Source organism: Erpetoichthys calabaricus, chromosome 12 (genome assembly GCF_900747795.2).
Source record: "Erpetoichthys calabaricus chromosome 12, fErpCal1.3, whole genome shotgun sequence".
NCBI lineage: Eukaryota > Metazoa > Chordata > Cladistia > Polypteriformes > Polypteridae > Erpetoichthys > Erpetoichthys calabaricus.
Window position 1 is genome coordinate 152770103 of NC_041405.2, and position 25364 is coordinate 152795466.

The window sequence follows — 25364 nt, forward strand, 5'->3', positions numbered from 1 at the left end:
ATGTGATGTACCATCTGTTGGAATGACAAATGTAATGTATTTTATTAAATGTTTGTAATGCGCCATTTGTTGGAATGACACTCTTATACAGGGTGGCGCACGAAAAAAAAAAACGAACCATCTCCGACTCCAACGTCAATGTACGTTTTTTAGCCTGTACATGAAATGAGCAACGGAGCCCGATTCCTTTTGTAGTTTGCAACTGACCCAGTCTTACGTCACTTCTTCACCAACTCGTGAATACTGCTCTTTGCTGGTAGGTTTACGGCAGGAAACCTCTGTGAGAAAATGTCCCTCGTTTCCGTAAAAGAACTGGCAGACACTGTGGTAGATAGCCCGGACACAGACAGGCAGACACCGATGGTTCAAGCACCAACACACGTTTATTCATTATTTCTATACAATACAATACAATACAAATTATTTTTGTATAGCCCAAAAATCACACAAGAAGTGCTGCAATGGGCTTTAACAGACCCTGCCTCTTGATAGCCCCCCAGCCTTGACTCTCTTAGAAGACATGGAAAAACTCCCCCCCCAAAAAAAACATTGTAAGGAAAAAATGGAAGACTCCTTGGAAAAGGCAGTTCAAAGAGAGACCCCTATTAAGGTAGGTTGGGCGTGCAGTGGGTGTCAAAACAAGGGGGTCAATACAATACAATACAATACAATACAATACATAGAACAGAACAAATCCTCAATACAGTATAGAAATAAAAATTTTAGAAGTATGGATATGATATCACATTAGATGATATCACATAATAGGATTTGGATTTGTTTAGAGTCCTGGAGACCTCATCCATCAAGCTGCCAAACAAAACCCCCCATTTAGCCATTTCACAGCTGAAACCACGCAGCCAATCCAATGAAAGGACCCCTCTACCCCATGATTCCTGCGATCCTCCATCAGGGATGACTTTACCTTAGGCAGGCAAAGCAACTCTATATTACAAGTGCCACGCACAACCCAGTGCCCCTGCACCAATCACCCTTCAGTCCTGGCCTCTTTTCAATGCCTCACTTCTCCTGACCGCCTCCACTCCTCTCCACCGAGCTCTGTCCTCTTCCACCCGACTCCAGCCATCAAATGGAAGGAGGCGGCCACTTTCATATCCACCCGGACGTGCTCCAGGTCTCCTCCCGATGAACTTCTGTCGGCACTCCCTGGTGTGGCGGAAGTGCCGGTTGTGCACCTGGAAGCACTCCGGGTGTCCCTGGTCTTCGTCACTCCAGCTGACAACCAGGGCTCTCCAGGCATTCGGGTGCCCCCTGGTGGTGACCACGGGCCCCTAAAGGGTTGAGCTTCCATGCTCCTTTCCCGTGGTATTAATAGCCACCAGGGCGGACGCCTCCTCATGGTCGGGACTTCCGGGCATCCCAGCTGGGTACCGCCCCCAGCCGCTCGCCTCCAGAGCTTTTCCAATCCTCTGTTGCAGAGAATACAACTTCCGGATCTCTTTCACGCACGTCTGTACCCACTGGCTCACAGCTTCCTTACTAATGCACAGATGGGGCTGCTGACCCCATCGTGACAACAAGGCTCCACGATCGTGAAGGCACCCGCCTGTATAATAGCTTGAGTCAGCCGGTCAGAGACGGTTCGGTTTTTTGTGTGCCACCATTTATTTGGCGGCATTCACCCGTCCCTCAGTTCTGGCCAGCCTTGGTTCCCTTGGTTCTGACCAGCCTCACTGTCCCTGCACACCCCGTACCATGATGCTGCCACCCTCATTCTTCATTAAACAGCTGATGAGCCACCAGACAGTGCTTAGAGTTCTGTTTTTGTCTCATCAAACCAGAGAATCCTTTTCTTCCTGATCTCAGAGTCCTTGAAACTTGTGTTACTTAACCATTAGGTTGCTAGTTGTCACGATTTGCTATAATTTATAATGGTAGTGGGTCATGGTGGGTCTTGCAGTCTGGGCATGCTTCTGATGAGGCGGCAGATGGTGTCCTGGGGGATCTCCTCCCAGACCTGGATCAGGGCATCAGTGAGCTTCTGGACAGTCTGTGGAGCTACTTGGCGGCATCCGATGCACCAATACATAACATCCCAGAGGTTCTCAATGGGATTCCACTCTGGGGAACGTGTGGGCCACTCAGTGGCATCAATGCCTTTGTCATCCTGAACCTGCCTCCACACTCTGGCAATATTAGGCTGGGCATCAGCCTGCACCAGGAGGAACTCAGGGCCCACTGCACCAGCATAAGGTCTGACAATGGCTCTGAGGATTTCATCCCAGTACCTAATAACAGTCAGGGTACCATTGTCCAGTACGTGGAGGTCTCCTTGACCCTCCAAGGATATTCCTCCCTAGACCATTACTGACCCACCGCCAAACCGGTCATGCCAGATGATTTTGCAGGCTGCCTACTGTTCACCATGGCATCTCTCAGACTCTCACATATGCTCAGTGTGCACCTGCTCCCATCTGTGAATAGAATGAGGTGCCAATGGTGGAGCTGTCAACTGGGCATTCCCTGGCAAATGACAATCAAGTTGCACAATGATGGGTTGTGAGCACAGGTGCCACTTTGGGACGTTGGGCCCTCATGAAGTCTGTTTGTGACAGTTGGAGGCCATTTTTTAGGGCTCTGGCAGTGCTCCTCCTGTTCCTCCTCACACTAAGGAGCAGATACCAGTCCTGCTGCTGGGTTGATGCCCTTCTACAGCCCTGTCCTCGTGTAACGGCCCATCTCCTGGTATCTCCTCCATGCTCTTGGAACTCTGCTGGGAGACACAGCAAACTCTTCTTGCGACGGCACTTATGGATGTGCCACCCTGGAGGAGCTGGACTACCTGTGCAACTTGAACGGGCTGCAGGACCCACCTCAGGCTACCAGCCTTTCCTAATCAGTCTAATTATTTGAACTGAGCACAAGTGGACTCCAAACAAGCTGTAGAAATATCTCAGTGATGATCAATAAATTTGGGATACACATGAGCCAGATTTCAAGGGTTATAGCAAAGAGTGTGAATACTTGTGTCAGCGGTGGGATATTTCTGTTTTCTTAGTTTGATTTCTATTAAATGTGCTAAACTTCCTAAAATCCTGTTTTTGCTTTGTTATTCTGGAGTATTGAGTGTTGCCTGAAGAGTGAAAATATGAATGTAAATGATTTTAGCACAAGGCTGCAGCATAATAAATGGTGAAGGCATCTGAAGACTTTCTCAAGGCTCTGCATCTTGAGATCCTGGAAGTTGGTGCCTTTTTACAGTTTTACTGTTTCTATCGCGATGCAGAAACTGACTTCCATCAGACCTAACTATTTGGTTTTCTCGTTTCTATCCTCCAACCGTGGCCCTCCAGAGGTACATTTTTCTCCTATGGACCATCGTAGGAGATTTTTTGCTTTCCTCTTGTTGAGGTTTAGACTGAGGATCAATATGCCTTGTTACTGGTTATAGAACTTGTAGTATGTGGCCGGGGCACTTTGCTGGCCGGGACACTTCCACGCTGAAAGGACCAGGGGAGCAAGCATGGCCAGTACATTACCTCCCCTGGGGCGCTAGATGGCAACCCCTCTGGGTTGCAGCGGTGCCTCAGACTCCCGCAGGGCTTCATGGGAGTTGGAGTGTGGTGCAGCCCTGTTGAGATCTGCAGGCGCCACTGGGTGGTGCTGCAGCTGGAGTTGCTGAGCCCTTATGGGCAGTTCTTCTGCCACACCTGGAAGTGCTGCAGGAAATGAAGTCATCAAGCACCTGGAGCACTTCCGGGTGCGTTATAAAAGGAGCCAGCAACCACTACTCGGGGAGCCAGAGTCTGGAGGAGGAGCGACGAAGCTTATGGAGGAGGAGTGGAGGAAGAATAAGAGACATAAAAGTATTGTGTGGAGTTGTGCCTGTGGGAACGGTGAAGGTATTGCCCACAGGAGAAGAAATAGAAATTAAACATTTATTTGTTTTATCAATGTGCCTCCCGTGTCTGTCTGTGTCGCGTCGGCACTCATATAGTGCCTTTCACTCACAAACAGTCATTCATTGCCCAACCCGCTACATCCTAACACAGGGTCATGGGGGTCTGCAGGAGCCAATCCAAGCCAACACAGGGTGCAAGCCAAGAACAAACCCCAGGCAGGGCGCCAGCCCACCGCAGGGCACACACACACTAGGGACAATTTAGAATCGCCAATGCACCTAACCTGCATGTCTTCGGACTGTGGGAGAAAACCAGAGCACCCAGATGAAACCCATGCAGACATTGGGAGAACATGCAAACTCCACGCAGGGAGGACCCAGGAAGCGAACCCAGGTCTCCTAACTGTGAGGCAGCAGCACTACCCACTGCACCACCATGCTGCCCTAGATCAAGATTATCAATCCATCCATTTTTCGACCCACTGAATCCGAACACAGGGTCACGGGGGTCTGCAGGAGCCAATCCCAGCCAACACAGGGCACAAGGCAGGAACTAATCCCGGGCAGGGTGCCAACCTACCGCAGGACACACACAGACACACCCACACACCAAGCACACACTAGGGACAATTTAGGATCGCCAATGCACCTTACCAGCATGTCTTTGGACTGTGGGAGGAAACCCACGCAGACACAGGGAGAACATGCAAACTCCACGCAGGGAGGACCCGGGAAGCGAACCACAGGTCTCCTAACTGCGAGGCACCAGCACTACCCACTGCGCCACCATGCCACCCTAGATCAAGATTAGCAATGTGAAAATGTCGGAAATGTAAAACATGATCAGATGAGGGTCGAGAGGTTTATTTACCTCAGCAGTGACATTCATGTCTCTGGTGACTCTTCCAATGAAGTCAGTAGACGGATTGGGAGGGCATGAGGGGTCATGAGTCGCTGGAAAGGGGTGTGTGATGAAGGTCCAAGTCTTTAGAGTCCTAGTGATTCCTGTTTTGCTATATGGTTGTGAGACATGGACACTATCCAATGACCTGAGATGAAGACTGGACTCTACAGTATATTTAGTATTCATTTATTAGAAATTATCCTATTATCAATTAATGACAATAATTCAAGTAAATGTGGTATTTCTTTGTTTTTTGTTGATCAATCTGTGAAAAGAACCTGTAAATGTATGATAAGGCGCTATATAAATAAAGTTATTATTATTATCTGTCTTTTCAGATCTTTATGCCGAAGAGTTCTACCGAGTCAGAGCTGTTGACTTATTCTGCTTCATCTCACTGTGCTGTTCCTTTACATCAAACAACATTTTAACTGCAACCTTTAAAGAAGGGGAGAGTCCTTAAAGTCAGAAAGATTTGTGTTTTACGCATTGACAAAAAGCTGGCAGTGCCCATCAGTACCCACTCCCTCTCACTGGATTCGTTTCTGGTCACCACATTTTGGAATATTAAAGAATAAAACAGAGTGCCCACGCAGACATGAAGGAAACCTGTAAACACCACACAGATGGTTTGGTTTGAACCCTGCTGACTGGAGTGGTGCGTAAGCAGTGGTAACCATTGGGCTGCTCCCCGCAGTTTGATTCATCTCCTGACCTCCGGGACATCAAAGCACAAACAGGCTCCTTATCTGGGCTCCTCTTTCTTCACTGATGTGATTTCAGGCAAATATCAGGAATGATGACAGAGCTGAGCTGAGCTGAGGTGGCATGAGGTGCGCTGAGCTCAGAAAGTGTCTTCAAAAGCTCTCATTGTTCTACGATTTGCTGAAAGGCAAAGAATTCTTTAGCAGCAGCCCAACTGCAGTCGAAATCAGCATTTCCTATCAAAGCCCGTGTCCGCTCAGCCATTCAGCTGTGTCACCCATTAAATCAGCCAGCCACCTAGCAGCTGGAGTCAGCACATTACAATGGAGTTCACCTGGGACACGCGTTTACAAGGTTGAATTTAGAAACCCGGAGAAGAAGCCCGAGCAGAGGTGCTACACTTTGAAAGGCACTTGAGGAGCTTTGACTGGGAAAGATGCTCTGGAAATAAAACACATCATTATTATTATTGCTGTCATATAGTGCCTTTCAGAGCTAGAGATCACACGACACCTTTCACATGTCTCTCTATCCATCAATCTCATGTGGCACATTTTATATCTGTATATTAAAAGCACTTTTCACTTCCCACCTTCTATATATTACAAAGAGCCTTCGCCATCTATCTATCTTACAAAGTACCTTACATTTTTAAATATTTTGTACTGACTTTTCTGTCTATTATATAGTGCCTTTTACATCTTTACACCTTTAACAGTACCGATCTTAGTACCTGTTGCTTCAATATATTTTTGAGTGCCTTTCATATTTACCTATCTTACAGAGTAATTTCAATTTTTATGTATTATATAGTGCCTTACACAACTATCTATCCTATAGAGTACCTTATCTATCTATCTATCTATCTATCTATCTATCTATCTATCTATCTATCTATCTATCTATCTATCTATCTATCTATCTATCTATCTATCTATCTAGGCGGATGGCTGGGGGTCCTGCCCAGGTGGGACACCTGGAAGGACTGGGAGAGGAGCAATACCTTACTCGGGCCACGAGAGGGCAGCCGCCCTGGTCTGTGTGGGGGCCACGGGAGCAGAGCTTGGAAGCTCATCCTGGTTGGACCTGTGGTCACCACCAGGGGGCACCCAGATAATTATGGAGCCCTAGAAGGGAGCACTTCTGTCACACCAGGAATTGCTGCCGGAAGAAAAATCCAGGTAGGCCTGGAGTGCTTCCAAGAGCAGCACTTTCGCCACACTAGAAAGTGTTGCTGGGAGAAGACCAGGAAGCACCTGGAGCACATCTGGGGGATGTATAAAAGAGGCCGCCTCACTCCAATCAGATTCGGAGTTGGGTGGAAATGGACAGAGCTTGGAAGAGAGGAGTTGGAGGCGGCTGAAGAGAGAGAAGGAGGTCTAAATGACTGTTCACTGTTTTGTGGTGTTGGGAAAGGGGTTGTAAATAAACGTCTGTGATTTGAGACATTCTGTGTCTGCCTGTCTGTGTCCGGGTCCGAGATCTCCACACTATCTATCTATCTATCTATCTATCTATCTATCTATCTATCTATCTATCTATCTATCTATCTATCTATCTATCATATAGTGCCTTTCATATCTATCTATCTATCTATCTATCTATCTATCTATCTATCTATCTATCTATCTATCTATCTATCTATCTATCTATCTATCTATCTATTATATAGTGCCTTTCATATCTATCTATCTATCTATCTATCTATCTATCTATCTATCTATCTATCTATCTATCTATCTATCTATCTATCTATCTATCTATCTATCATATAGTGCCTTTCATATCTATCTATCTATCTATCTATCTATCTATCTATCTATCTATCTATCTATCTATCTATCTATCTATCTATCTATCTATCTATCTATCTATCTATCTAATATTGTCTTTTATCTATCTATCTATCTATCTATCTATCTATCTATCTATCTATCTATCTATCTATCTATCTATCATATAGTGTCTTTTATCTATCTATCTATCTATCTATCTATCTATCTATCTATCTATCTATCTATCTATCTATCTATCTATCTATCTATCTATCTATCTATCTATCTATTGTCTTTTATCTATCTATCTATCTATCTATCTATCTATCTATCTATCTATCTATCTATCTATCTATCTATCTATCTACACACTCCTATGTCTCTGAATTATTGGATGTTTTATGAAGAGCTGCATTCTCCACACGATGCAATGGCACCCCCTTGTGTAAAATATGATTATAGCAGATGTGTTTCTTTTCTTTAGATTTCTTCACTCTTTTTTTATAATGGGCCCAAAAATCAAAGAGTTGTATGGTGAAGCAGTTTATTATTCAATAAAAAAAATTAAAAAGTATACAATTAGACTAGCCCTCCCAGGCACTCTGCCAGTCGCTTTGCTTTCTCCTAGCAGCCCGATGCTCGAGATGGTTGGATACATTTGATTGTGAAATGGCAGCGGTGTCGATGACGTTTCAGATGACGTGTCTACACTTTGCTCTCTTTTAGCACAGGTTCAAGGTTAAGAAGCTTGGCCTCATGTTGTGGAGACGCAGCCTCCAGGAGCTCCTGGGAATCTTCCACGTTTGGGGCAGAAATCGTAGGGCATCTGTACTCCTGTTGGAAAACAGAAAGGCGGTTCCTTACAATTAGAAACAATCAGCAAGTATCCTATCCCATCTCTCCACCTCTAACATTTCTGGCCTCCTTTCTTGTCGTCCCCCCACTACCAGTCCACTTGACCCCGTCCCCTCACGCCGTCTCTCTCCCTCTCACACATGTCTGCAGTGTCACACGTCATCAACACCACACTCAGCACAGGCCCTTTCCCTGCTGTGTTCAAACAGACTCCAGTAACTCCTCTCCTTAAGAAGCCCACTTGACTCGTCTGAAGTAGGTAATTACAGACCAGGGTCTCTCTTCTCCTTTCTGTTCAAATCACTTGACCATGCTGTCTCTGACTAAGTCTCTTCCTTCCTTTCTTCACCAGAGCAGAGCGATTGATCCTAATCAGTCAACAGTCTTCAAGAGGGGACATTCCACTGAGGTGGCTCTTGTTATTGTTGTTGACACGCGTCAGCTGACTGGAGTTACTGACGTGCCTTCTCTCCTTGTCCTGGTAGATCTCTCTGCCTTTGACGTGGTCAACCACCAGACCCTCACTAAGCTGGGCATCACTGGGACTGTGAGTCCTACATCTTGGGCAGATCCTACCAGGCGCCCCGGTGAGTAGAGACGTCAAGAGTACACCAGGTAAGCACAGGAGTCTTCCCAGGACTGGTGTTGGATCCTCGCCTCTTCTCTCTGTACACCTCCTCACCTGGTCCTGTCGTCATATCACATGGGTTTTCTTATCGATGCTATGCTGATGACACTCCGCTGTGTCTGTTTTACGGGACCACACCACATCAGCTACAACTTCTGCATGTCTCACTGATATTGAAGCCTGGATGAAGGATCACCATTACCAGCTCACCCTGACAAGAACAGACCTTCTTGTTATCCATCTCGTCACCACTTTGGCTCATTGTCTGTATGCAGCCTTGGGATGCTGATCGATGACTCGCTGTCCTTCATTGGCCATGTTTCATTGGTCCCTCAATTCTCGCAGATTCATTCCATACAACATTCACAAGATGGGACTGTATCTGTGCGTAACACAACTCGTGGTCCATTTTCTTGTAAGAAGTGGCGAATAGTGGAAGACAAGTGACTTTGGACTGAATGGCCTTGTCGCCTCAAAACTTTATCACAGGTTCTTATTGGGATTAATAAAGTATCTATCTATCTATCTATCTATCTATCTATCTATCTATCTATCTATCTATCTATCTATCTATCTATCTATCTATCTATCTATCTATCTATCTATCTATCTATCTATCTATCTATCTATCTATCTATCTATCTATCTATCTATCTATCTATCTATCTATCTATCTATCTTATCTGTAGGAACATAAAGTTCTCTTCCCAGTCTGCCACATGAGATGAAGGGGACAATAAAATAAGAGAGCCACTGGATAGGATCCTGGCGCTGATCTAGAAGTGGGCCCTAAAACCACCAAAGCAAGTAAGAAAGAAACAGAAGCCAACTAATGAATTCAAGGGACATGACTGTGTGGGCCAGTAAGCCAGTGGGTGGGGTGAGGAGAAGAGGCGATCACCTCAGGTGGCACTTAGGTAAGGGTCCATCCATCCATCCATCCATCCATCCATCCATCCATCCATCCATCCATCAATCAATTAATTTTCTATTGTTCATCTGTGTCCAGTTCATGGAAGCAACAGTTTAAGCAAAGACGTCCAGACACTCCTTTTCCCCACCACCTGATCCAACTCCTTCAACGAGTAAATCAAAAGGTAAAGGCAATTTGAAAATTATGCAGTAACAGCAATGAATATAAGCTGACGCCATATAACACGTTTTTAACGGCGAGCATATTGCAGTTACCCCATAATTTTCAAATTACTTTTTGATTGACTCTAGTAAGATGAGGAGACAGGGAGATGGCACAACAGTGGGAAGGATGATCAGAGACCTTAGCTGTGACACACAATGGGAGTCAGAACAAGAGCAGCTTTATCAGTTGCCAAGTCAAGTCAAGTCAAACTTTATTTATAAAGCACATTGTGGCAGACGACCAGCACCCTTACCCATCCAGGACTCCTGTTTACTGGAAGGACTTTGGGGTGAGAGAGCATGCACAGAACACTGTCTTCCCTGGATTGCTAGATAGCTGCCCCACCCCGGGTTGCTGCATTGCCACGGATTTCCTCAAGGCTTCATGGCAAATGGAGTCCTGCTACTCAAACCTGTTGGGTTCCAATGGGTGCCAGCAGGGGGTGCTGCAGGGACTGTGGAACCCTACTTTTCTGGGCTTCTGCTTCACCTGGATGAGCTTCTGAACCACGCGACAGCCCAGCGAAACTACTCCCGGGTACCAGATAAAATAAGCCAGCTGCCACTGCACCAAGAACCAGAGTCAGGAGGACAATGGATAAAGCTTGCTAAGAGGAGTGGAGGCAGAGGTGAAGTTAGACAGAGAGATAAGAAGAAGAAAGAAGGAGTAGGGGCACTTCTGTGTGCTGCTTTGTTTGTACTGTGCTGTATGCAGGTGGGAAAAGCTTAGGGAAGAGTTTCCCACGGCAAAATAAAAAGCCTTTGTTGCAGAGACTTGTGCCTGGGTCTGTCTGTCTGTCTGTCTATCTGAGTCGGGTTTGGGGAACTGCAGCGCCCCCTTCAGGCCACAACATTTACACAACAGCCAAACCACTGAACCAAAGTGCCGAATAATAAAAGGTAAAAGAAGCCGTACATTCTTAAAGAGAAGGACCACACTGGTGAGCTCAGCAACACCAGAAGGTCTGGACAACCATAGATGACAACTGTGCTGGATGATCACAGATTTCTATCCTTGGTGAAGAAGAACCCCTTCACAACATTTAGCCAAACCAAGAACACTATCCGGGAGGTCAGCCTATCATGGCCAAAGTCTTCAATCACAAGAAGACTTCACAAAAGTAAAGACAGAGGGTTTACCACCTGGTGCAAACCACAGGTAAGCCTCAAGCATAGGAAGGACAGATTAGACTTGGAGAGAAAGCATTTTTTGAAAACCTGTCCAGTTTTGGAACAACGTTATTTGGACAAATGAAATTAAGGTCAATATGAATCAGAATGATGGATAGAGAGGAATATGGAGAAGAAAAGGAATAGCTCATGATCTGCACATCATCTGTGAAACATGGTGGAGGCCGTGTTATGGCCTGATCATGCGTGATGGTCAATGGAAGTCGGTCACTGGTGCTTATTGATGATGTGACTGCTGACAGAAGTAGCAGGATGAATTCTGAAGTGTCCAGGGAGCTCTACTGTCTGCTCATATTCAGCCAAATTCTGATAGGACGACACTTCACAGTACAGATGAACGATGAGCTAACAGATAGTGACAGCAAACCAAGTGCTTTTCAAAGCAAAGAAGTGAACTGTTCTTCAATGGCTAAGTCAATCAACTGATCTCAACCCAACTTCACTTACTGAAGACAAAACTGACGTCAGAAAGTGAAGGCCTGGCAAAGCATCACTGGGGTGGAAACCAATACTTGGAGATGGCCAGGAGTTCAGACTTCAGGCAGTCATTGACTGGAAAGGACTTTCAACCAAGTCATTATATTTATGATTATGGTGTCCAAATACTTTTGAGCCGCTGAAGATCAACGAATAACAACGAATGTCATTCCTAAATGGTACATGGCACAATATTTTCGCAAACCTATTGAATTAAAGCTGCAAGTCTACACTTCAATCTCATCTTGATTGCTTTGTTTCAAATCCAATATGGTGGCGCACCAAGTCAAAATGATAAAAAGTGTGTCACTGTCCAAATACTTATGGACCTGACTGTATATGGCAAGGGGTTGGAAAGAAACATCATGGCCACTTGAGGATTCTGAGCTGTTGAACACCACAATCTTAGTTTTGTTATCATTTAGTTTAGGAAAATTCATTGCCATCCAGGTTTTGATATTAGTCAAGCACACGTGGAGGGTCTGTATTGTCAGATCTCCTTTGATTTTAGCGGCAAACAGATCTGAATGTCATCAGCATAGCAGTGAAAGGAGAAGCCATACTTCTTGACAATCAAGCCTAAAAGTAAGCTGTATATCAAGAAGAGAACTGGGCCAAAGGTGGAATCCTGCAAGTAAGAGGAGCCAAAGAGGATGGGAAGTCACCCAAGTGAATAGAAAAACCATTTAAGGGCCTTACCTCGGAGGCCTACGTACTGTTCAAGGTGGGAGAAAAGAATCACATGATCTGCAGTGCTCATATATTATTTTATGATGCTGCCCCTGTGGTCACTCACAGAAGAAAGGTGTGACTAGAGACATTAGGATGACCAGGGTACAACAGATGATTTGTCTTTGTAAAATGAAGGTGCCCATTGGTAGGTGTCTCAGTGTTTCTGTATCAGTATTTGTTACAGTTTATTTAATATGAGAGTACCTTTAGATATTAACTGGTTAAACACACACAACGTAAACCAGTCTATTTATACATAACGTTTATCCACTAACCCAGGGTTTCAGTCCTGGGGATCCACTGAACACTGCATTTTCAAGATGGCCGTCTACCACAATTAATGAATACTCTTACGTCAAATGTGCTACAACAACAACATTGGGTCCAAGGCAGCATCCAACCTTGGAGCGGGCATCAGTCCATACTGGGCAGCCTTCCTCACAAACTTACTGTATCTAGATTCCATTAAGAGTCACCAAATATCCTAACCCTCTGAGTTTTTGGAAGTTCAGAACTCTGGTGGTGTGCAGCAGTAAGCCAACCACGGTCCCCACGCCATCCCATCAGGCCTGTTACATCACTTAATGCTAACAATAAGGTAATACGTATAATTACTCACTTTGGCCAGTGGTGGTGCTGTTGAACTCTTGCCACACAAATCCCACCATAGAAGTCCAGGGGTGATTGAACTCCTCTGGGTTGGTCCTTAGTCATGAAAAGAAGTTTTATTAAGTAATTTAATAAAACAAACAAAGATCAACCTAAAAGAAATCGAAACTACAAGACTTAATGATCATGACTTGTTTTTTTTTATAGTCTACTGCAGAATATCGAAACAAATAAATCAAGAGAAAAAAAAAGAAAAAATACTCAAATGAATTGGAAGGAAATCAATAAAAATTAAAGTACAAAGGGAAACCGTCATAAATGGGCAGAAGACACAAACTGGAGACAGAGAGCCCCCCGGCGGGGTCTTTGGAGCCATATGAGAGTAGAGTTCAGCATAATTATTATTATTATTATTATTATTATTATATTATACTTTTTACACCTCTGATATTTTTGACAGTATATAAGGTGATACCATTATTATTATTATTATTATTATTATTACACCTCTGACTTATTGTTTTGCATGCTTTTGACAGTATATTAGGTGTTACCATTATTATTATTATTATTATTATTATTATTATTATACTTTTTACACCTCTAACTTTGTACTTTTATTGGTTTGAACATTTTTGACAGTAAATAAGGTGTTACCGTTATTATTATTATTATTATTATTATACTTTTTACACCTCTGACTTTGTACTTTTATTGGTTTGCACGTTTTTGACAGTATATAAGGTGTTACCATTATTATTATTATTATTATTATTATTATATTTTTTACACCTCTGACTTATTGTTTTGCATGTTTTTGACAGTATATAAGGCGTCACCATTATTATTATTATTATTATTATTATTATTATTATTATTATACTTTTTACACCTCTGACTTATTGTTTTGCATGTTTTTGACAGTATATAAGGTGTCACCATTATTATTATTATTATTATTATTATTATTATTATACTTTTTACACCTATGACTTTGTACTTTTATTGGTTTGCACGTTTTTGACAGTATATAAGGTGTTACCATTATTATTATTATTATTATTATTATTATATTTTTTACACCTCTGACTTATTGTTTTGCATGTTTTTGACAGTATATAAGGCGTCACCATTATTATTATTATTATTATTATTATTATTATTATACTTTTTACACCTCTGACTTATTGTTTTGCATGTTTTTGACAGTATATAAGGTGTCACCATTATTATTATTATTATTATTATTATTATTATTATACTTTTTACACCTATGACTTTGTACTTTTATTGGTTTGCACGTTTTTGACAGTATATAAGGTGTTACCATTATTATTATTATTATTATTATTATTATTATTATACGTTTTACACCTCTGACTTATTGTTTTGCATGTTTTTGACAGTATATAAGGCGTCACCATTATTATTATTATTATTATTATTATTATTATTATTATTATACTTTTTACACCTATGACTTTGTACTTTTATTGTTTTGCATGTTTTTGACAGTATATAACGCGTCACCATTATTATTATTATTATTATTATTATTATTATTATTATTATTATTATTATACTTTTTACACCTATGACTTTGTACTTTTATTGGTTTGCACGTTTTTGACAGTATATAAGGTGTTACCATTATTATTATTATTATTATTATTATTATTATTATTATACTTTTTACACCTCTGACTTATTGTTTTGCATGTTTTTGACAGTATATAAGGCGTCACCATTATTATTATTATTATTATGATAATTTTTACACCTATGACTTTGTACTTTTATTGGTTTGCACGTTTTTGACAGTATATAAGGTGTTACCATTATTATTATTATTATTATTATACTTTTTACACCTCTGACTTATTGTTTTGCATGTTTTTGACAGTATATAAGGCGTCACCATTATTATTATTATTATTATTATACTTTTTACACCTATGACTTTGTACTTTTATTGGTTTGCACGTTTTTGACAGTATATAAGGTGTTACAATTATTATTATTATTATTACTATTATTATCATTATTATTATTATTACCAGTAACAGCGCACTGCATGATAACATGCAGTGAATACACTTGACTTATAGTTTTCATCCTCTTTCTCTTTACGTTTAGCATTTGTTTGCTCAGAGGTTGATGTTCTTGCTGCTTCCTGAGCAGCTCTTCTCTTCTCCACCCTAGTGGCCCACTTCTTCTCTTCTTCCGTCGACATCTTTTCACATTAAAACTGATTAAGTCAGTGTTTGTGTTGCAATTACTTAGTACGTTTTCCTTAATTTTTCTCTTAAGCTGGCACGTAAGTCTTCAATCTGCCTCAATAATGATTTGAGATATGAAGAGGTAGGGGAAGTGATGGAGAAGGTGGGAGGGAATGAGAATGGCGCCACACGGCCTCCCTGCTGCACGGTGCCGAGAATTGATTCTACAGTAAAATAAAATAAAAATAAAAAGAGGAATAACTTTGGAGATCAATCATCACCCTGAAAGCGGACAGTAGAGGTGACGTAGTATATGTGTACCAAATTTCAGGTCAATTAGTCAAACGGTTTGTGAGCTACAGGTGATGTCAAATCCTGGACAGATAGACAAACAGACAGCCACGGTAGCGTATTGTTAAAGAAGATATTATTCCATTTGAGATCATTCTATAAAACCACACAATACTCGAATCGTTTCCTTAGGCCTAGGGTTAGAATGAGTTAGCCTTCTGTTTAATGGACGGTTGTCTTTCTTAGGATATGAAACACTCCAAGTAGTGTGACCTTCTGTAATCCTTGCATTTTGATGTTACCCGAGAACTGCCAGGTCTATTTCTCCAATTCTTTATTTATAAATATGAGGGCTCCTATCACTACTGGTATCATTGTGTTTGACAATTTTTCGGTTACTTTTCCTGAGGTGAGTTGATGTGGACATATCGAGGAGTAGGCTGATTTTTAATTTTTTGTTCTTAATGACGATGTCTGGTTTGTTGACCTTTATCTCACACTCTGTCTGTACTGGCATGTCCCACAGGATTGTGGTGGTATCTTTTGCTGTTACTGTTTGGGGCTCGTGCTCACAACATTTTTCTTTTGTGTTCATGTTGAATTCTTTGCAGATGTTCCAATGCAGGTATGTGGCGGCCTTATTGTGTCTATAAATGTGTTCAGTGTTGGTCAATTCAGGGCATTCTGCATCGATATGGTCAATGGTTTCCTGGAATTGACCACATATCCTGCACACTGGTTCTGTGTCATCTTTGAGGATTCTTCTTCTTCCTCTTCTTCTTCTTCTTCTTATTAAACACTCAACATGGGTTCAGACAAGGGAGGTCGTGTTTCACTAATATGCTGGAATTCCATGGAAGCACCAAAACGATGTATGAGAAATCATTTATCTTGATTTCCAGAAGGTTTTGATGAGGTCACACAGGAGAGCTTGGGCACTAAGCTACAGGAAGGCGGAGTTCAGGGCGTGGTCTGTGGGAGGGTCCAAAGTTGGCTCAGACACAGGAAGTAGATTTTTTTTTTACACAGTTCTATTCAGCTTGCCCATCTTTGTTTGTCTGAGTTAAATTTTGCAATTTTATTTACCCACTTTTATTGAACCCTATGCATGCTGATCTCTGGTGACAATGCAATATTTCATCAGTTTTGACCCGGAACTGTACCTTAATTACATCAAATTTAAATTTCTCATTTCCTTATATTATACTTGTAATGAATACAGACACATATCTATATAGTGCTTTACACATATATATATATGAAAAGTTACCGGTGTTGGTCAAGTGGTTTGCGTGTTGGACTTTCGATCAAACTGTCAAAGGTTTAAGACAGGGGTTGCCAAGTCCGGTCCTGGAGGGCCGCAGTGGCTGCAGGTTTTCATTCTAACCCTTTTCTTAATCAGTAACCTGTTTGTGCTACTAATTAAGTTCTTTTGAACTCATTTTAATTGACTTGTTCTTGAAGACTCAGACCCCTTAATTGTTTCTTCGTACTTAATAATGAGATACAAAATGAGCCAAAACAACTGGTGTCCATCATACAATATCTGAAAATAAAAGAAGATGAAGGTCTCCTGCAGTGGGCTGGCGCCCTGCCCGGGGTTTGTTTCCTGCCTTGTGCCCTGTGTTGGCTGGGATTGGCTCCAGCAGACTCCCGTGACCGTGTGTTTGGATTCAGCGGGTTGGAAAATGGATGGATGGATGGTCCTGTAGATAATATCCAGGTTAAACACTGGAAACTGATGTCCTATAGCCTCCCATGACTACAATAAGCCACGTTTCTGTTCTTGCTCTCATATGTTGTATACATTTAACTTTATTGATATTTACCTTGTACTGTAGATGTAGTTCTATATTTGTTCACAAAAAATAATAATACAAGTTCCATTGCCTCTGTTAATTTTACTGAACAGTGGGTTATGATTTATGCCACAATTTTTACTTTTATATGTTATATAAAACTATGTTGTTATTATTATTTGACCCCCCTACAAAAATGGGGATGGATGGATGGATGGATATTTTTTGCCCCCCCCAGACACACCAAATGCCCACCCACACATGATGTTCTGGTCACACCTCTGTCACAGGGTGGGATGGAGAGAGGATATGTGCCATGGGAGTAATGTTTGGGAGAGTGGTGTGAAGGGTCGTGGTCAAGGCTGAATAATGCGGACATGATGGAAAACTTTGTTTTTAATATAATAGAGAGATACAGTATTTAAAATGTCAATATGCATTGCCTAAGAGTAAGTTCCTTGTATGTGTGACAAATGTGAAGGTAAAATGTGTCTATAAGTGTGTGTCTCTATTGAATATTTTACGTTTATTTTACAGTTCCTGTAAATGGCAGAGTATTGAGTTTGGAGAGGTGTGATGGAAATCACAGCTCTAGTAAAAAAGCATCTTCTCAGTCTGTTAACGCCTGATGTGATTGCCATAAACCTCCATCCGGACGGTAGCGGGGCGAACAGATGGCGGCCTGCAATGTGTTGTGTCTCTAATAATGGTGCTAGGTTTTCGTCCAAAGTCTGGTCTGCCCTGTCGATTCATTTCACAGCCTTCATCACACATTGTAGCTCCTTCCGTTCTGTAACTGTGCCGCTGGCTTACCACACAATCAGGCCGTAGGAGAGGATACTTTCTATTGCACTACGGTAGAAGTTAATTAACTCTTTGAGGGCTGTATATTTTTTCCAAAAAACTCAGTTTTCTGAAAAACACACAAAGCAATAGATTTCACACATAAATCAACATACAAAGTCCGTTACATCTCTGGTGGCTGGGGGCACCTCAATGGACAGCAGGAATGCACAGTGGGCCTGCTGCATGGCTGTCTTCGCACAGCAGGTGGGTTGTGGTGGTGTTTGCAGTGTAACGCAATATGTGGTGGGCCTCCCAGGCGAATGCTGCTGTAGGAGCATCAGCTATATGAAAGTGTTCAGCCCCACGATCATCTGGGGACCAATCAGATGATGCTGGTACCTCACTTTCGTTTTCAATATCCATCTCCAGATCACTTGCATCAAACTCGGAGTCCGACAAGTCAGAGTTCTACTCAACGAAATTATGTAAAACGTCCATGGAGTATTTTGCTTTGACCAGATTTGCATCTGGTCTCTCGCCAGATGTCGGTGCCATTTTAGAGGTTGTTTGCTCTTTGCTACTCATGCACGCGTAGGGAATCGAGGTTAAATTAACAAAGCTATGTAACTTTTCTTCTAGCAAAGAGAGTCAAACTAAAATATAAGGGTGGGTTTTCTGCAGTTTACCAGTGATCACCATCCTCTACCTCTGAATCTTAACAAAAGTCGACATCAGCCCTGAAAGAGTTAATAGCTGCTGAGGTAGATGAGCCTGTCTCAGCTTTCTGAGAAAGTACAGAGTAAGTCTTCATTATACGTTTATGTGCATGGTTTTACCGACGTTTGTTACATTGATTCCTAATCCATCTATCCATAATTTGTAATAGTGGTGCACAAAGCAGAAACCAAGAGGATGGACCACCAAGTCAACTTGGGGAGCATGCACTGGTACAGTGCGTTGCCGCACGCACTACACGACAAAACAACTCGGGATCCCGGTTGGCAACCCACCAGGCAGACACCTGGTCCACACTCCGGAAATGACCCTCTATCTACCGCAGCCAGGTGTTACATGGTGTCCCCTTGGCCTGGTCCAGCCACTCGGGTTCCCAACAATGAGGATCTTACGAGCTGGATCACCCTCGGGGAAACGTGCCACATGGCCATAGTGCCGTAACTGACGCTCCCTCACAGTGCAGGTCATGTGCCTCATTCGGGACTCCATGAACAACACAAAGTCAAACTAACGGTGCCCAAGGATTTTCCGGAGAGACACAGTACCAAAGGAGTCTAGTCTTCGTCTCAGGTCACTGCATAGCGTCCATGTGTCGCAACCATAGAGCAAGACACGAAGCACCAGGACAGCGGCACCCAAGGGTTCTCTGAAGAGATATAGTACTGAAGGAGTCCAGTCTTCGTCTCAAGCCACTGGATAGCATCCATATCTCACAACCAAGAAGCACCAGCGCATTGCCACACCCACCACATGACGAAATAGCTCAGGATCCTGGTTGACAACCCCCCATGCGGAAACGCGGTCCAGTCCCCACCTCCGGAAATGACCCTCTATCTGCCGCTATCACCCGTGGGGAATCGCGCCACATGGCCGTAGTGCCGTAACTGACGCTCCCTCACAATGCAGGTCATGTGCCTCATTCGGGACTCCATGAGCAACACAAAGTCAAACCAGCGGTGCCCAAGGATTCTCCGGAGAGATACAGTACTGAAGGAGTCCAGTCTTCATCTCAGGTCACTGCATAGCATCCATGTCTCTCAAACAGGAAGCACCAGGACTCTAAAGACTTGGACCTTCGTCCTTTTGCAGATATAGGGAGCACCACACACCCCTTTCCAGTGACCTCTTGACCCCCCATGCTCTCCCAATCCGTCTACTGACTTTATAGGAAGAGTCACCAGAGACATGAATGTCACTGCCAAGGTAAGTGAACCTCTCGATGAGGTCGATGCTCTCTCTGCAGACAGACACACTGCTGATGGCCGTGACCAAGAGGTCATTAAAGGCCTGGATCTTTGGTTTTTATCAGGACCCTCAGACTCCTCACTCAGTCTCTTGAGCCTCTGTTGACTCTGCGAAGATCACAGCATCGTCAGCAAAGTCAAGATCAGTGAATCTCTCTTCACCAACAGATGCCCCAGAGCCACTGGACCCCACGACCCTGCCCAACACCCCCAGAACACATCCCTGATGTGACCACCAGCCTACCAAAAAATGATACAATTTGAGATTGTATTGTAATGTGTTAGTCTTTTGTGATGATGCATGATGGTTAGATGCACTATATAAAATAAACGATAGGCTGACAGGTGATATCAGCACACTGAGAAAGGTGAACAAGGAGTGGTTCTTTACCTGAGAGAAGGCTGACGAGAAGCCCAACCACCAGCACCGTAGTTGTCCCCAGTGTCCCATAGTAGAGGTAGGAGATTGAATAAAACTCTTTGACGCCTGAAGCCCTGTAGGAGATGAGAAAGACTTATCCACAATAAGCCCTTCATAAGTGCACTAGAACATCATTTCAGGTCCTATACTGTAAAACGTTCACATTATGGATGCTCTTTTTAGTCATCGCCCAGGAATACCAAACACTGACTGCGTAACCAGAAATGAAAAATGATTTGTGAGCCTAATTGTGTTAGCATTCATGCAGCTGATGTTCAGGTTCAGATTTTGATTGCTTAAAGCAGGGTTGACCTGTCACTTTCAGGCAGAGGCCATGAGTGATTAGAGCCGGTGCACGGATAGGGGTATTTGGGACTGAGAAGAGCACAGTCCAGATATAACAAGGCTCTGATGTCTTGTAGTTACCAATACCCGTCATGTTTCATATAAAGCTCACTGCATACACAGAATGAGTGGGTATTTATAATGGAGAGGAACCTTCTAGAAGAAATCTCTAAGAAGAAGGCCGCCTGCACTCCACTGTACAATCATCAGCATTCCCCACTGAAGAACTGGATGATGATTGCACTGCTCCAATGGCTTCTCTTTGGCCTGGATACGTATGTGCATCTTAAAGCAAGTTACAGTGCATCCGGAAAGTATTCACAGCGCATCACTTTTTCCACATTTTCTTATGTTACAGCCTTATTCCAAAATGGATTAAATTCATTTTTTTCCTAAGAATTCTACACACAACACCCCATAATGACAACGTGAAAAAAGTTTACTTGAGATTTTTGCAAATTTATTAAAAATAAAAAAATTAAGAAAGCACATGTACATAAGTATTCACAGCCTTTGCCGTGAAGCTCAAAATTGAGCTCAGGTGCATCCTGGTTCCCCTGATCATCCTTGAGATGTTTCTGCAGCTTCATTGGAGTCCACCTGTGGTAAATTCAGTTGACTGGACATGATTTGGAAAGGCACACACCTGTCTATTGTCACAGATGACTGCGGTGATTACCTGGCCGGGATGCCTGGAGGGACCGGAAAGCGACATTAATAGCTTCCGGGGCACAAAGGGGCAGTTGCCCTGGATAAAAAGAGGACCACAGGACAAGGACAAAGAGGACTGGTACTATTGGGAACCGTGGCCACCGCCAGGGGGCGCCTTAAGCCTCAGGAGACCCGGATGTGATGACTTCCGCCACACTTGGCAAGATGGCGGATGGATCGACCAGGGACGCCCGGAGTGCTTCCGGTTCAAAGGGCAGCACTTCCGCCACACCAGGAAGTGCTGCCGGATGAACATCATCAGCCACCTGGAGCACATCCGGGCAGGAATAAAAGGGGCTGCCTCCTTGCAGTCAGTGAGCCAGAGTCGGGAGTGGGAGAAGGACGAAGCTCCCTGGAGGAGTAGAGGCGGCAAAGGACATTGGTTTAAAGGGTGATTATTGCTGAGTGCATTGTGTGTTAGTGAGGAACTGTGTTTATTAATGGCAAATAAACGTGTGTCTTTTATAAAGATGTGGTCTCCGACTGGTGGTGTCCGGGAAAGTCTCACACTATATAAGGTCCCACAGTTAACAGTTCATGTCAAGAGCACAAACCAAGCATGAAGTCAAAGGAATTGTCTGTAGACCTCCGAGACAGGATTGTCTCGAGGCAGAAATCTGGGGAAGGTTACAAAAAAATTTCTGCTGCTTTGAAGGTCCCAATGAGCACAGTGGCCTCCATCATCTGTAAGTGGAAGAGGTTCGAAACCACCAGGACTCTTCCTAGAGCTGGCCGGCCATCTAAACTGAGTGATCAGGGGAGAAGGGCCTTAGTCAGGGAGGTGACCAAGAACCCAATGGTCACTCTGTCAGAGCTCCAGAGGTCCTCTGTGGAGAGAGGAGAACCTTCCAGAAGGACAACCATCTCTGCAGCAATGCACCAATCAGGCCTGTATGGTAGAGTGGCCAGACGGAAGCCACTCCTTTGTAAAAGGCACATGGCAGCCCGCCTGGAGTTTGCCAAAAGGCACCTGAAGGACTCTCAGACCATGAGAAAGAAAATTCTCTGGTCTGATGAGACAAAGATTGAACTCTTTGGTGTGAATGCCAGGTGTCACGTTTGGAGGAAACCAGGCACTGCTCATCATCAGGCCAATACCATCCCTACAGTGAAGCATGGTGGTGGCAGCATCATGCTGTGGGGATGTTTTTCAGCGGCAGGGACTGGGAGACTAGTCAGGATAAAGGGAAGGATGAGTGCAGCAATGTACAGAGACATCCTGGATGAAAACCTGCTCCAGAGCGCTCTTGACCTCAGACTGGGGCGATGGTTCATCTTTCAGCAGGACAACGACCCTAAGCACACAGCCAAGATATCAAAGGAGTGGCTTCAGGACAACTCTGTGAATGTCCTTGAGTGGCCCAGCCAGAGCCCAGACTTGAATCTGATTGAACATCTCTGGAGAGATCTTAAAATGGCTGTGCACCGACGCTTCCCATCCAACCTGATGGAGCTTGAGAGGTGCTGCAAAGAGGAATGGGCGAAACTGGCCAAGGATACGTGTGCCAAGCTTGTGGCATCATATTCAACAAGACTTGAGGCTGGAATTGCTGCCAAAGGTGTATCGACAAAGTATTGAGCAAAGGATGTGAATACTTATGGACATGGGATTTCTCAGTTTTTTTATTTTTAATAAATTTGCAAAAACCTCAAGTAAACTTTTTTCATGTTGTCATTATGGGGTGTTGTGTGTAGAATTCTGAGGAAAAAAATTAATTTAATCCATTTTCGAATAAGGCTGTAACATAAGAAAATGTGGAAAAAGTGACGCGCTGTGAATACTTTCCGGATGCACTGTAAATAAATGTTTATCCTTTTGTACCCCATTTCTCTCATCTGATTATTTCTGCCATGGTTACCGAAGGGGTGTACAGTATATACAGGTTCAAGTAGGTCCTGCATTTCAATAAAGAACACAATCCCAGAGAGCAAGCGCCCCCTGCTGGAGAGCACAGCACAGTAAACACGGAGAGCTCCACAGAGATGGCTGCACAGATTCCTATTTACACTCGCTTACCTTGTGACGTCTACAGAGAGATTATTAGGAGATGGAGAGGCTGTGGGGTGCAGGGCAAGGTCACGGGTGAGGTTGGTCACTTTCAGGACTGGACACTGCTCGTCAGAGCTGGGCAGCACGCCCATGAGTTCTGCCCCAGGAGGATACAAGCTGGCACCGACTGCAACCCACAGGGAAATCCCCAGTCCGGCAGCTAGTCCAACATGGGCGCCCTGAAGAGACAAATGGAAGCTATTCAGCGTGGTGATATGTTTAAAGGTAAAAGCCAAAAAAGTGGTATACATCAACACTTAATTTAATCCAACTCAGGAGAAGGTGGGCTTCACTAGCAGCCCAAAGAAAAATGTTGGGGTTTAAGGCCTGCCTTAAAGGATAGGCTTGGTACTCCGTTTAGGCATCAGAGCGAGCCCAGTGATTTGCCAATTATGCTCTTAAGTGGTTTTTTAGATGGAGTGTAAATTACATGGAAATACTGTATGGACCATTCCATACCAATTGTTTTAGGAAAATAAGAATGAGATGTGAAGCGAGCCAACAGATGATCACATAACTTGTGAGTGGCCTCGAGTGGAGTTCATGGAGGTTCACTTTTTATCCTCCAATTATGGTTTCAAATTAGAACCTAATTCTTGACGTGATTAAATTCTATGGCTTCAGAGTGTCCTTACTCTGACCTCACACACATTTCCAATTCCAATCCTTCTCCAGTTCTTTCAAAATTCACCAATCCATGCCTGTGCTGATTTCATTTCTACCAGATCTTAAAGTTCCTTTATGTTACAGAGGAGTCCCAACATGATATCCATGATATGCTGGATATCATGGCCCGCCTGTACTCTGGTACTGTGAGTTGTGTGCAGAGAGGAGGCAGACCCTCGGTGTTCTTCCCAGTTGATTCTGGGGTTCATCAGGGTGTGTTCTGGGGGTGCTGGGCATTGTTGTGGGGCCCAGTGGCTGTGGGGCATCTGTTGGTGAAGAAAGATTCACTGATCTTGACTTTGCTGATGATGCTGTGATCTTCACAGAGTCAATGGAGGCTCTGATCTGGGGTCTCGAGATGACTGAGCGAGGAGTCGGAGTGTCTGGGCTTGCGAGTGTCCGGATAAAAACCAAAGATCCAGGCCTTTAATGACCTCTTGGGCACGGCCATCAGCAATGTGTCTGTCTGCAGAGAGAGTGTCGACCTCATCGAGAGGCTTGCTTACCTCGGCATTGACATTCATGTCTCTGGTGACTATGAAGTCAGTAGTTGGATTAGGAGAGCATGGAGGGTCATGAGGTCACTGGAAAGGGATGTGTGGCACTCCTGATATCTGCAAAAGGATCAAGGTCCAAGTCTTTAGCGTCTTGGTGCTTCCTGTTTGAGAGACATGGACGCTATGCAGTGACCTGAGATGAAGACTGGACTCCTTCAGTGCTGTGTCTCTCCGGAGAATCCTTGTGTCCCGCTGGTTTGACTTTGTGTTGCTCATGGAGTCCGGAATGAGGCACATGACCTGCATTGTGAGGGAGCATCAGTTACGGCACTACAGCCATGTGGCGCGTTTCCCCGAGGGTGATCCAGCTCGTAAGATCCTCATTGTTGGGAACCTGAGTTGGCTGGACCAGGCCAAGGGGACACCATGTAACACCTGACTGCGTCAGATAGAGGGTAATTTCCGGAGTGTGGACCACGTGTTTGCCTGGTGGGTTGCCAACCGGTATCCCGAGTTGTCTCGTCGTGTAGTGGGTACGGCAACGCACCGTATCAGTGCATGCTCCCCAACTTGACTTGAGTTGGTGGTCCATCCTCTTGGTTTCTGCTTTGTGCTCCACTATTACAAATTATGGATAGATGGATTAGGAAACAATGTAACAAACATCGGTAAAACCATGCACATAAACGTACAGGACTTACTCTGTACTTTCTCATAAAGCTGAG

At 43.8% G+C, this 25364-nt stretch overlaps 1 protein-coding gene across 1 annotated transcript in view; it reads right to left on the bottom strand.

Moving 5' to 3' along the window:
• Positions 1–7951: 7951 nt before the first annotated feature.
• Positions 7952–25364, bottom strand: part of slc5a5 (solute carrier family 5 member 5) — a 73395-nt gene continuing 55982 nt past the window's right edge. The window contains exons 12-16 of the mRNA XM_051935432.1: positions 23458–23655; positions 21224–21239; positions 20341–20436; positions 12886–12971; positions 7952–8080 (exon numbers count right to left, since the gene is read on the bottom strand). Coding sequence (XP_051791392.1) covers positions 7952–8080; positions 12886–12971; positions 20341–20436; positions 21224–21239; positions 23458–23655 — 525 coding nt within the window. The remainder of the gene's footprint in view (positions 8081–12885; positions 12972–20340; positions 20437–21223; positions 21240–23457; positions 23656–25364) is intronic.